This window comes from Echiichthys vipera (assembly GCF_963691815.1).
Source record: "Echiichthys vipera genome assembly, chromosome: 6".
NCBI classification, from domain to species: domain Eukaryota; kingdom Metazoa; phylum Chordata; class Actinopteri; order Perciformes; family Trachinidae; genus Echiichthys; species Echiichthys vipera.
Window position 1 is genome coordinate 24,853,943 of NC_139831.1, and position 14,558 is coordinate 24,868,500.

A 14,558-nucleotide genomic window follows, 5' to 3' on the forward strand; every position below is an offset into this window, starting at 1 on the left:
GTGATCTCTCTTATCACAGGGCAGCTATTGCCGTGATGACACCCCTGCAGCACCTTGTTGATGGGAGACCGGCCTCCCTTATGCTATTTGTCTAAAGTATATCTCTCCCCAAGCACCCTCTTCTCTGTGTAACTGCAGCCACTCAAGAGTAGTTTGATTCATTGGACTGTATTCTTTGTTTCTAGAAGATTTTATGATCATTTTATTATCAGCATAAAAGCTAAATCATTTCATCTCCCTCTCTCTGCAGAGGCAATTAGTCAGCTCTATGAAAATCAAATAAATTAAAGCGTTAAAAAGCTTTCATTGAGTCACAGAGGAGCTTTGAATTCACACTACTGACACTATCACTACTCAAAGTTTTCCACAAGATACTTGCTGCCTGTATAAATGTACATGCACTGATATAGTGGGAGAAGGAGCCGTATGTGTATGTTCGTGTATGTCTCGGTCGTGAGTTGACAGGCAGCCTGAGGGAAAGAGAGGCCTGATGGGTATTATGCAAATGAAGCCAGCTGTTTGCTGCATTGGCAGACTCCTCATAACTCTCCTCTAGTTCTGCTGGAAGTGAGAAAATATTTTATCCCCCGTTCGTTTTCCCTCGTCGCCACATTCTCTCGCCTCTTCTTTATTTCCTCAGAGAGGGTCTTTCTATATACCATAATTTTATACACACCCTTCTCTCCGCTTTTACTGCCACACTATCCATCTGCACTGTTGCGGTAATGAATGTACAAACAGGGAAAGCTTCCTTAAGCATTTGTTGACTGCTACAGTATGAAGTAAATTATTCTGAGGCACTGAATCCACAGCTCAGTGAAAAACAAACAGTTTTCCATGAATTGGTCTCATGTTAATTCATATATTTTACTGCTGCAGACACTAGAACTTAATTTCAGTCGGTAGAAGCCTATCTTTTTGTCTCTCATCCTCGTCCTCCCTCACTGTACCAAACATGGCCATGACCTTGTGGTTGCAGACATCCTCCTTCATAGCCGTTCCCGTACAATGTCCGAAATGACCAATCAGAATGGAATGTTCAACAAAGCTGTGTAATAACATGTCTTAAAGATGCCATGGTCATCGTGTTATCAACGAGCTACCTATCTAGCAGATAGAGCTCAACATCAGGATTCATTTTTAGTGCTGTTTCTATCCGGTCTTTAAGTCGTGACGCAACTTCCTATCAAAGTACTATTTCCGTGTCCATGCTGACCCAGGTCTCGTATTTCTACAACACTGCAGTGCTGTGTTCCTTGCTATTTTAACAGATCTGAGTTTTAAAAAATGACAGACATTGTCATTTTACTGCTTTCTTATCGATGAAAAGGGGTTTCACTAAAGAAGAAGTTCGGCCATTGTTGTATGTTTTTTTCAGATGGATCATTTGTACCAGGAAATAGTATTTTAAACGGGTGTTACATCAGACTAACATACCAGATACATGCCTGTCTTCTTAAAAGTGTGTGAGTCACTGTGAGTCAACGCTGACCTGTTTAACCCAAACCATCATCTCGATCAAGTTTCCCTGAAACATATTAGAGAATGTCCAATGTTCACTCGACTTGCTCAAGCTCTACTCTTGATTTCAACCAACTCCTGAAGGAAATATCTGCCTCTTTAGCTGCTAAATGCTCCACTATGTTCAATAGCTAGTAACACTGTCTGTCTGCTGTTTGCTGCTTGGGTTGATAAGAGCAGTGAACCGAAACAGTAAAGTTGCAGCCTATAAAAACCATGACTGAAGACCTGTTTCAAGTGATAGTTCTCTGTGGGTTCATCACTGCAACTCATTTAAAGCATTGTTTACATAAAAATAAAGATTTTGTTAGTGTAGCTTAAAGATGACCCTTTTAAAAAGGCCGACATGTTATATACTGTTGTAAAACCCTGTGTCTGCATGTTCCACTGTAGCTAGACAAAGCTACTGCTAACCATGGCAGAAGGCTGTTAATGCAATGACTCCTCAAGCATTTGTCAATAAATCAGTACAGCTGATGCTGATTTGCACTGGCTTATCCAATTCAAAGACGCGCAATGTAGTAAATGAATATGCAAATTAGCATATGACATCATCTGGAACCCTCAAGCAACACTTAACGCTGCCTTCCCTCAAGAGGTAGCGACACAGATGCAGACATTACATGTTTAACCTCCCAGAAAAGAAGTTGGCGGCTAAAATATTCCAGACCACTTCAGGTGACATTTGTACTTTGCCAACACATGATTTTGTTCAAGTGTTTACAGAGATGGGCTAGTTAATGTGTTAAATCCATACAAGACTTTCTTTCATCTTTCGAAGTAGGAGCAAAAGTACAAAAGGTAAATTTTAGAATAATAAAACAATTACAAGGTTAAAAGGTCCCACACTGTATTTTAAAGCTGGTCCAGGTTCTACGTAAATTCTGTGAAAGTATCAAAAAGATCAATTCACAGAGAAATGCACACAGCTGACCAATCAGAGCAGACTGGGCTTTTTCAGGAGACAGGGGCTAAAACTGTGTTTCAGACAGTAAATACAGGCAGACAGGATGAGAAAAATAATGTGTTTTGAACATTAAAGCATGTAAACACGTTCTGGTACAAACCAGAAATATGTATACGTAATATATGCACCTAAAAATGAGCATAATATGGCACAAAAACAACTTTAAACTTGAACCCTTTTCAGGCAGCCTTGAGGGGCTGTTGCATCTTTATAAGCGGCAGTGCTCAGTCCATGGGGACTTGGCTTGGGAACCGAAGGGTTGCTTGTTCAAGTCCCCATATGGATCAAGAGAGGAAGGTGGACTGGTGGCTGGAGAGGTGCCATTTCACCCCCTGGGCACTGCCGAGATGCCCTTGAGTAAGGCACCGAACCCCAAAAATTGCTCAGGGCCCTTCTCATGGGGCAGCCCTTTCGCTCTGACATCTCTCCATTAATGCATGTGTGTGTGTGTGTGTGTGTGTGTGTGTGTGTGTGTGTGTGTGTGTGTGTGTGTGTGTGTGTGTGTGTGTGTGTGTGTGTGTGTGTGTGTGTGTTTAAAACAACAAAGGAGTGAAAAATGAGTTTCGGGACCAAAAACGGCATGATTTCTTTCTTTCTATTACGTCATGCTGGATGTGTGAAAGGTACAGAATGGGGGGGGGGGGGCTGTTGCACCTGAGCCGGCAGCAAAGGGAGTCACAGAAGAGTAACAGAGTCGACGTGCGTGTGAAAGGGGCAGCTGTCAGGGCGAAACGACACGACACAGTAATGAAGCGCAGATTGACCCACAGGAGGTCAAAAAGTCACTAAATAGAGTTCTGAGTTGACCAAGTTATTAATAATAAAAACTTTCAGAAACATTGCGTGCATAGTCTTACTTCTCTTTCCCTCTTCCCCTCTCTCGCTCTCTCGAACACACACACGTGGGCGCTGCAGTGCTCAGTCCATCTCTGTCCTTCTCGTGATAAGTGGGTCGGGTCGGGTTTGAGTGGTTGATTATGGGACGGATTGCCTCACACGTATGACGCTGACGCCTCTTTTGCGTCTGGAATGCCGGCTGTTGTGTAAAATCACACAATCACACCTTCGTTATGGTTCTGTAGTGGCATTGCAGTGTGAAAGGGGCTCCTGTTTACATCACAACCGATCACTCTCAGGTATCAAACTGCCTTATATCTGTCCCTACATTACCCGCTCAGCATATATTGCAGAAATTAGTTTCTACTGAAACACAAAGAACTTTGACAGACCTCACATTAGAGGGCAAGCAGCTCCATGTAGCAAAGAGCAAAAGTCCTTCGAAATTCAGTTGAAACAGCTTCATAAGCTGACATCCGTTTATAGAAATGTAAATGCTCACATTGACTTCTACCAAGCTAGGGTGTTGTATGAAGGCAGGATCTTTTCATGCAAAAAAAAGGCATAAATGAATGCTTTCTCTGAGAGCTGAATTGATTTGGTTGGTGTTAGCCTCATGGTGATTACTGACTGGAGGTCTTAGTCTACCCTGCTTCTTATTTACCGCTACATTAGTGGTGAGGCGCTGCATGCACCTCCGCGCACACGCCTGACGGAAACACCACAGCGGGCCTTCAAATCAGTGTGAAATTACATCAGCTCTATACTTTGAACTACATGTAAATGAAACTCGTCACAGTGCTGTTGGAAATGTCACCTGTCACCTCCATGTTTACCTTCTCGCAGCCTCGCTCGCAGGGCCTCACAAATAAACTTGTATATCCACTTGACTTGAGTGTTGTTTACCTGAATGAGGATTCAGTGGAGACAATCGAATGTCACTAAAAGCATAGTGACATTCATGAGGAGCAAGTGTTTTTATAAAGCGTAAATGTGTTGAGGGGATTTTCCGCTGCTTCTTTTCTCATCCTTTAAGGATAAAAGAGGACAAGCCGCCCTATCAGAATAGCATTTGTTATATAATATTATTAATAGAAAGACAATACAACATACTTTTTTAGTTGATAGTTTTGTTCAGAAGTACTGATCTGTTGGCCATAAGCCACAAATTAAAGCTGCAATATGTTTATATTTACAATAGATCAAACGACTTCGTCACTCATGGAGACAAATCTACAGAGAATTTCTGCTCAGCTCTGAAGTTCTACTGTGTGTTTTAGCATCTTTCAGCTCATTGTTTTGGATTCACAACCTTCAACATTTCTGTTTTTGGCTCAACGCTCTCATCAGTTTAGTTAAAAGCAGCAACTGGCAGCATGTATGGATTACTGAACGGGTCCGACCCGGCACAGGCCTAGGGGCCCATAAGGTGAGGGGCCCTGACTTGTAAATTCATTCTAAAAATACAACAGAGAGATGTTAAATGACCACAAGTATACACAAAATGACCAAAAATGACCCCAAAGAGACAAAAATTACTACAGGGGTGCAAAATGAGCACAAATAGATGCTAAATGATTAAAAATATACACACAATGACCACAAGGAGAAACAAATCAACAACAAAGAAATGTAAAATGTCTAAAAATGGATGCAAAATCACAACAAAAAGATGCAAAATGACTAAAAATAGATGCAAAAATTGCATAATTTAAGCCTGGCTAGGAAGCTGAGACTCTTGTGGATTCAATGAGTCCAATTGTATTCATGTGTGATGATGTTAGTCCCCATAGTGACCATTTTATTGTAGTGAAAACATTTTTTTGAAACTTGAGCTCGCTGTAGAACATGACCTGTTGTGACCTCTAGGATAATTACATCCCTCATGAAACTTTACAACCACAAACTAGAGTCTTAGAGCATTCAGGAGATCCAGAGGCTTTCCTGGGTTTACTGACAGTGAGGGGATTCATGAGCGGTTTCCAGAACAGAAAATCTCACCCTCCAATCTCCAAAAAATACAGTTTTTGCAGAAATATCTAAATGTCAAACATTTTTGATGCCAAATCACAGCATGGGTTTTTCTGCAGTGTTCCCCAAGGTTTGGGTGTCTTAAGGTGGTATATTGGAGGGATGTTTTGACCATTTTGATCACTTCCGGAGTGGAAAAAGATGGTTAAAGTTAGCACCAAATCTTTGTAACAAATGGTATCAACACAAAAATTGCTCAAACTATTTATGAGACATGGTAGAGCATAATAACGGGATAAATACACTCTCACATCCTGCTGAGCTTCATCTCAAATTAATCCTCAGGTTCCCAGCTTTCAGATGATGTACTCCACTTCTATGTGGCATCTGCTGTTGACCTGCTGTCCCTCACCCTCAACACAGAGGGATGCTAAGACGTAACGTGTTTAGCGTGTGTTCTAACTTTAATTTTAAAGGATTTTTCCTCATCAACATGTTCTTCGGTTGCTTGTAAAGGTAATGAAACTACAGCAGTAACATCTAAACACTTAATCATTCCAATGTAAAATCATGCAATTTGTGTGTATGTGTGTGTGTCTTGAGGTAGATTTAAGCCTACTGCTAGGAAAAGATCAATAGTGTTATCTCTCTCCCCCTCCCCTCCACCTCTCTCTCTCTTACAAACACACACACACACACACACACACACACACACACACACACACACACACGCGCACACACACACACACACTTGGGAATAAAGGGCTCAATAATTCTATAGTGCTAACAGAAAGCTTCCACAGCAGTTTAAAGAGTTATTGCACACACAGACAGACACACACACACACACACCCTTAACACACTTGCAGAATCACTGAACACTTAACAACAGAAATGTGAGCCAAATATTGAGTATTTCCAACACATTCATGGCACCTGAACTAATTTGAAAACCGTTAAATGGAAAATCAATCATGCTGATTCACTCCACAGGAATTTCTTTGATTGCTTTTGCGTTCATACGACACATTAGGACAACCGCTGTTACTGTTGTTGCTATGTGCTATGCACACTTCCAGTTCACACATGTACTAATCAAAGGGTAGAATGCGGACATTTTACCCTTCATGCCAGCATGAAATGAGCAGCAGGATTTTTTCAAAGTCTTTCATTTGGTGCTGGGTTCATTCCTCCCATTTGCTGCTATTTTGCTGTTTAAGCTGCAGAACACATCCAATAACCCATCTAACCAGAACAAATACAGCGATGATAAGGTGCTGTAATCAGTCTGTCATTGTCTTCCTCTATCCCTCCTCACTCTCTCTGCCTCGCGCCCCCATTTCTTATCACCAGTCTCCCCTTTTTCCCTCTCTTCCTCCCCCTCAGTCCTGCATTGAGCTTTCCTTCCAATAAATTCTCCCAGGAATAAATATGAGAGGAGTGAAAACTAAACGTTAAGCAGGCGATAGCGGAGCATCCGCGGATGTGTGGGTGAAACAAAGTGAAAGAAAACACTCACGGCCATGAATGTACTTACTCTCTCTCTCTCACCCTCCATAAGAAAGTGTTGAAAGTAAAGTATATTTTAATTCCCTCCCTGTCTCCCCCCGCTTTCTCTTTTTCTATGCCATATGCTCAAAGCTCCATCTCAGACTCATTTGGAGTGCTGCACACACACAAACACACACACACACACACACACACACACACACAAGCCCTATCAAAGGACAGGAACAGCTGGCTTGCTCGATATGGATGACTACTTGCCTGTCAACCAGTTTCACACAGCACACACACACGCACACATCATCAAGCCTGGTGTTTCTTGCCATTTTGAAAAGTGAGCGAGACACAGAGAGAGAGAGAGAGAGAGAGAGAGAGAGAGAGAGAGAGAGAGAGAGAGAGAGAGATAGGGTCAGAGAGTTAAACAAGTGAGAGACATGTGGAGGAGTTTAGTACTGTCAGATTCAGTTGACATTTTAATTAGCAAAATGTGTAAATATTCACCATAATATCATTTAACGATTTAATAAGTGCGAGTGAAAAAACGCAAACATGCACTCAGACCCACAACATCAGATGCACAGACAGCACGTGTCACTGTTAACCAACCCAACCAAACGCTCATGAATTAATTTGAGATTCTGTTTTTGCCACCTAGTCGTGACTTCTACTAAATAATGCGGTGCCTTTAAGGAAGGAGGGGTTTATTTCAACACAAATGTCTCTAGCATTGGTTATGCTGTTGATTCATTTAAAAAAAGTGCTAATAATACATTTTATTAACATATGATTGTGCATATGCTTAACTCAGGTGTGTAAGTGGAATTGTAATCCAATAATATTTGGTCTTATGTATTTGTTCTTTTATTAAATTAGTTTTGAAGAATTAAACTCTATTTTGGCTTTCATACTGACAAAGACTTAAAGGTGCATTCGTCATTGTTTATGTCCCATTTCTCTCTAAATTTGATGTATTTCCTGTTGTAAACATGATGTAACAGTGGACAATGATGCAGGGAGAAATCATTAAAAATTGCAATATAGCATAAAGATAACCATACATTGTGTAAAATATAATATTTTGCACAATTCCTTTTTTAAGTCTTCTTTTCAGAGTGTTGTTCCTCTGAGCACACCCCAAAAAATCTGACTATATTAGATCAAAGGATATTATGACACATACTGTATAAGCATCTTTTTTATTAGTTCGTAATATTATTCCAAAAGCCTCTTGGATGAGAGGTGAAACGTCTTCCTAGACAAATAACCAAGTCCAGTTGCTTTTGACTGAAATGGCTTTGGGGATAACGATGACCTGGACAAATGAGAACGTTCACAGGCTATTTATATTATTATTGTATTTATTTAAAGGAGCAGGCTGTACGATTCAGAGCAATCTATTGGCAGAACTGTAAAACAATGTTAATCAGTATATTTTCTTTAGTATAATCACCTGAAAATGAGAATTGTTATGTTTTATTTAGGTTACAATGACACATTTATATCTACATACAGAGTGGGTCCTCCGCAGAGTACGCCAGGTTTCTACAGTAGCTCAGAAACCAACAAACCAAACACTTGCTCTAGAGCGCACCTTTCGTGTTTGTGAGTTGGCCATCCTTGTTCCCCTCAGGGCTTGGCACACGGGAAAAGTTTTAGTTGGTTGCAATCTGCAACTGCACAGCTAGATGCCTCTAAATCCCACACACTGGACCTTTTAAGAATGTTACCCTTGTTTGTCATTCTATTAAGCGTTATTATTAATAATAATAAAGGACTATTATTTTGGTTTTGGTTAACGTGTGGCTTCCTAAACAATAATTAGCCCAATGAAAGAATATTATCAAAATACATTTTAATTACATTCTACAAAGTTATATTATTTTTGACCCATTTAAGTAAATGATTTAAGATGTATTACTGTTGGGAGGATTTAACGATTCATCACTTAGTGTTCAGTACACCATTCATTACTAAACAGTTTGCTATGGATGATGACAGTACGAATAATAGTGCTTATTCTCTTACCTCCCCTGCGTGGCTGAGACTAAGCTTTGGCAGTTTATTCTTCGCATTCCCAGAGTTTCCTCCGTAAGTCTGACTGTTGGTAAATCCCTCTGTGGCCACTAGAGGGGGTTTAAGTTGGGGGGAATCACTCGGCGCCTGGTCCTGGCCATCCATCGGTCGAACATATGCTGTGGGCTTCTGCTGGACTGCGATGGGCTTCCCTGATAGGCTACCTGGTGGGAAGGTGGGCGTTGTCAGCCCTGATGTGGGAGTGGTCAGACCAGGAGTGGGCGTCGTCAGAACTGATGTGGAAGCTAGCGGGGAGGAGGATGTAGAGAGGTGCGAACTTGTCTCATTTTCAAACGGGGAGGTTTTAAAATGTCCACCATTTTCTGTGTTAGTGGAAGACTTGAATTGGCCACCATCCATAGTGGCAGACCGAAAATTGGCCCCATCTGAGAAGGAAAAACCAGAAAACCAAAACACCTGTTATAGTTTAATATTGCTCTACTTTGTGCTGTCGAAATCTAATGACAGTTGATCACCAAAAAACCCCTCTCCCAGACAGACGGAGCCAATCACAATCACAGCAAATTATGTGTTACTTGGCAGCTAAGAAATCAATGGAAAGATGTGGTTATCGTCGGATGCAGATGTTAATTTTCGGAAATCCCACCCAAAAGGTGATAGTCTGTTATGCACTGAAATTATTTGCAGAAATTATTCATCAGCACTCACAGATCCAGCAAATATGAAGATTATCCCTGAATTTCAAAATATAACATGTCATCCTTTTGCTTTGTGATTGGCAGGTTTAATCAACCACAATCAGAAATATCCCCCACTACTGATAAAGCAATAGTTAAGACATTTTAGAGAATTGCACTTGTTAACTTCCTTGACGAGAAGATAGATGCCACTCTTGTGTCTGTACGTTGAAAATGAAGCTGCAGACAACAATTTAGGTTTTTGATCACCAATCACAGCATAGATTTCACAATGGTGTTCCCCAAGATGGGAAGGTGGTCTGTTGGAAGGATTTTTGACCATTTTGGTAAAATTTAGCACCAAATACGTGTTAGAAATGGTATCAACCAAAAAACTGCTGCAACAGCTTATGAGACATTAGAGAGCATGAGAATGACTATTATTCATATATTTAAATCTTAATGCACTAAGCCCTTACACATTTTACAATTTAATGAATTAATAAATCATTTATTTGTTTTCTTATTTCTCATCTATGACTATGAATATGGAGCCGTAGCCCCGAAAAGCCATGCTACTGGAGACATTTTTAAGCAGGTAGCCCTGTTGTAATGGAAATGCAAATCCCTGCCGTGCTGGGCTGACGGGCCCAGTCATACCAAGCCGAGCCAAGTCAGCCTATATGTATGGAAACAACAGCATAACAGCTTTTCTTGCTTTGCTCCAAATACGTAACAAAAGTGCTCATTTAGTATATTTGAAGAACTTCAAGACTAGGAAAACAGGTAACCATTTTGGAATGCCTGAACCTAACCTGATACTTCATTGTAAACAGTTTGGAAAAAAGCAGATACTTAAATATACAAGACAGGTGATTGGATTAATTATCCGTCTCAAAAACACCTTACGTATTGTTCTTTGCTCTTCTTTCAATAAAGAAAAACTCTTCATTTCAAAGATAAAACTGATGCTATTTCTGCATCTACGCTTTCCTCTTTAGGAGCAGCCATTGTCTTGAACAAACAGTCACCCAAACTACACCTGAAGCTGCCACTAGCTCCTTGCAGGACGCTGATTGGCCGGGCCATGGTGGTTCCGACACATTACTTGACAGCTTGAAAAGATGGATTTGTGTGATATGGCAAGAATCCAGCTGGTGTGCAAGGTAAGTCTGAAAACTCCCAAGTCTAAATAAACTGAGGTCTTCCTGTTCTTCTGACATTGCATAAATGCAACTTTATGCTAAGTGCAGTCAACTTAGCATAAAGACTGGAAGAGTGGGAAAAAGCTAGCCTTTTTATGCTATGCTAAGCTAATCTAACTGGCTGCTGACTCTTTACATTAAGCATACAGACCAGCCATTCATTCATTCATTCATCCTACTCCTTTGAAGCCTTAGGACTTACCTGGGAGAGGAAGGGTTTTAGAGGGGTGTGAAGAGTGCCTTCTCCCAGAAGAAGAGGATGAAGAAGAGGACGAAGAGGTGGAAGAAGGGCTTAAGTCCCCTTTTAGACCAAGTTCATCTTTTAGTGAGCTAAACAGCTCTTCGTGTCTTTGCATTTGCTGTTCCTCTAGTAAAGACATTTTCCCTCTTCCACTCGTAGCTGCTGTGACCTGCCCCTGCCCGTTATGTGCTAACCCCAGAGCAAGGCCAGCTCCTTGGGTACTTTGGCCGTGGCCTGTCCTTGACCAGTCCATGGAGCTTCGTGACTTTTTCGAATTCTGATGCGGGAGAGTTGTGGCGCTCGATGACAGTGCTGTCGAAGCAGGGGGTTGCATGGAAGTTGAAGATGAGGACGAAGCATTCCCAACCCTCTTGTCCCCACCTCCCTCTGCTCCTCCTCCCCCACCCGTACCTCCTCTCAGGGCTTCGTTGAAAAGCTGGGACTCCACGGCGGGTCTCTCTGTCGTGGATGTAGTCGGGGTCTGCAAGTTGTTGCTGCCTTTGGGGATACCCACCAACTGGCTCTGGTTAGAGTGGCTGGTTAGCAGGTCTTTCATCTCTTCGTAGGAGCCCAATGTGTTCTGGACACGATTGGCCAATGCATCACCTTTATTAGTCTGAAAGAAAGGAAAAGACAAGAGGGAGGGAGGGAGAGAAGAGTATTAATTAAGTCTTCCATTTTTCCATTTCTTTAGGCCTGATGAAAAGCCCTCTTTATTCATCCAGAGAGGAACAGTGAGAGACGGATAGGGTGACCACTGACCAGACATCAGGATGAGATGATTAATTAAACACATGCCACCCTTAAGAGGGTCCAGTCCAGCCTGCTGCAATAAAATTAATGGGGCAGGAATCATTATTAGCCTGACCCCAGATTCTCAAGCAATCATGGCTTGGAGGACAGTGCAGGTCTCACTGATATATGACGGCATGGCACATTCAAGGTGCTACGTGCTAATGCTGAGATGTTCCTCAGAATAACTCAAGAGTAACTCTTGAGTCAGTCATTGACAGCGTCCTTAATGATGAAACTACACACTTTTATCATTTGGCTTTTTTGAAAGGACAAGGGCAATCAGCAGGGACTTCAACAGATCTATATTTGGAACCAGATTCTTGGGGGGGAGCCATGGCAGAGAAGGAAAAACTGATAATTTTTATTCCGTCCTCTGACATTTATTTTCTACCTGAGTGACAAATTGTGAAGAAAATATTAATCATGGGCCAAGTCTGGATTATACAAGATCTACAGCATATAATTTGTGACATTTCATCATGATTTGCAGACACTGGAAACAGTGAGCAAGATCAATGTGAAATGTGGCATTGTAATTTTTATTGTACATAGCTTTTGTAGTTTGATCAATAGATCCAGCCATAATGGCAAGGTATTTGACAACCTGTGAATCTGCTTATCACCCCTGAGGTAGCACGGGGTGACTGTCAAATAAAGCTGCTATAGTTTCAAAGGTTCAAACGTATGAGGAGTGAATAAGACCCTTTATCTAATTTTCAAGACAGGGTGAAATTGCCTGTATTTGGAGAGGTTAATGAATTCATGAATAATGAATGTAAGTGAAGTAGGAGCTTAACTAATCTGAGGTAATATTTCTGGAAAGAGCATCAAGTTACATGTAATAATAATGAATAATCCTCCCACTGATTGTAGCGGAATTTAACACCAATCATGTAGATCTGTGAGAGGCTGTCAGGGTCGATTTTCAAACTATAATTATAACCACAATGGTCAGGAGAACAAAATCATACATCACGTGCAGGTTCAAAGAAATAATGTGTCAGGTAATAAACATGACCCATGTTTTTACTACGCAAACAGCTTCAGTCCATAACCAAGTTATACTGTCATAACAGTCAATGATCCATACAGAGGTCTTATTGCTGAGGAGGGAATCGTGTGTGTGTGTGTGTGTGTGTGTGTGTGTGTGTGTGTGTGTGTGTTTGTGTGTGTGTGTGCGTGTGTGTGTGTGTGTGTTTGTGTGTGCGTTAGACACTTCATCGCCTTAAAAATCAGTAGAACCCCAGCTGTCTATTTGCTCTAATAGAGAGTAATGTAAGCATCATTTGATGGTAATTGCTATACAGAGATGTCCTTTCTTCATGATCAAATTAGTTTAATAGTAATTTAGGATTCAGTCTTAACAGGAACATTGAAGTAAAAAACAATGACTATACTGTATCTTCAGATGGGATCACACCTGCATCGACAAATCAGGACGGGGGCGCAAGTCTGTGTGTGCCGCCCTGCTCGGACCCCACCGAATTTCTAACTCTGCCTTAATTTTGATCTCAACTACTCAAACCTGTCAAGTTTCGTAACTGCTGAGACAAAATTTAGCTGCAGATAGACATAAACTAAACACCGGGCTAAATACTTAAAACCACCTCTGCGGAAGTTCCTGGTGCACATTTATCCATGATGACACACAAGGTGAAAACAATACCAGCACCGCTGTCATTGTTGGTAAAGAATATCTCTGCAATTATTAAAAAATCATAAGTAAACCCCAGGGAATTACGGCTCTTTGATGGTAGCCAGATCTCATGGCTTTGTTCCTTTCTGAGAGCTATTTAAAAGAGTGTCTCCTCGTTCTTTTTTAAATACCTTCACTGATTGCGTTACTTTTATCTGTGAAAATCAATCAGGCATTGTGTGCTCATGCATGTCTATCTTACATGTTGGATAAAAGTTTCAATAAAAGCTTGTTTGGTGTGTTTTCAGTGTAGCAGCTGTCTGTGCATCTTGCGGGCCACTACTTCTGTCATAGCCACAGGAAGAGGCACAAGTGCAGTGAATCGCTCATGCGAGGATGGACCCGGCACCGTGGATTTACACATAGAACGGCTCTCAAGTACCACTTGGTTCCTTTCGTTCATATCAAATAAACGTTTCATTCGTGAACATCTCATCGCTACCCCAGGCAAAGGGGCTATCACACCGCTGCGTGATAACTTGCCACCTCCCCTTATTTTAATGAGGGGATGTTAACTGCCCTGTCAACTGCCTACCTTGAAGACATTACCCAGAAATCATGGTGGATTTCACCGTGCTGAACTTCTGGTGGTAACCACCAGGCTACAGGAGCCTCCTTTATAAACGCTTTGATTTTCTGGGTAATGTCTTGAAGGTAGGCAGTAGACAGGGCAGTTACCATGCGGGGGTGTGAAACCAGCTCAAAAGTCCTGTGTCTGACGTTCCGTGGTCCACAAAAAAACGTAACACAATAATATTTGACGGGAAGCAACATTCATCTCTCGTATCATGTCTTTGTTCACCTAACTGTATCTTTCAGTTTCACACTTTAATAAAGAAGGAAACCATGAAAATACCAAACAATTAAACAGGGCAAATAATCAAGCCTTATTCACAAAAGATTCATAAAAGAAAGGAGAGAATTGCTTTCAAATAATCTTAACAGATGTAATTTCTGTGTGTACACACACACACACACAAACACTACACACCGTGGTGAGCCAAAGTTAGCTGTGAATAAATTAGCTCATCTCTTCTCCATCTCAGGCTCATGAATAAAAGATCTGGTGGCTGAAGAGGAACAGAAAACACATTTACAGAGAGACCAA

At 41.3% G+C, this 14,558-nt stretch overlaps 1 protein-coding gene across 1 annotated transcript in view; it reads right to left on the reverse strand.

Moving 5' to 3' along the window:
• aff2 (AF4/FMR2 family, member 2) overlaps positions 1 to 14,558 on the reverse strand; it is a gene marked incomplete at both ends in the record, with an annotated part of 179,714 nt that overhangs the window by 103,103 nt on the left and 62,053 nt on the right. The window contains 2 exons of the mRNA XM_083915406.1: positions 8,828 to 9,261; positions 10,921 to 11,575. Of these exons, the coding sequence (XP_083771532.1) occupies positions 8,828 to 9,261; positions 10,921 to 11,575 (1,089 nt within the window). The remainder of the gene's footprint in view (positions 1 to 8,827; positions 9,262 to 10,920; positions 11,576 to 14,558) is intronic.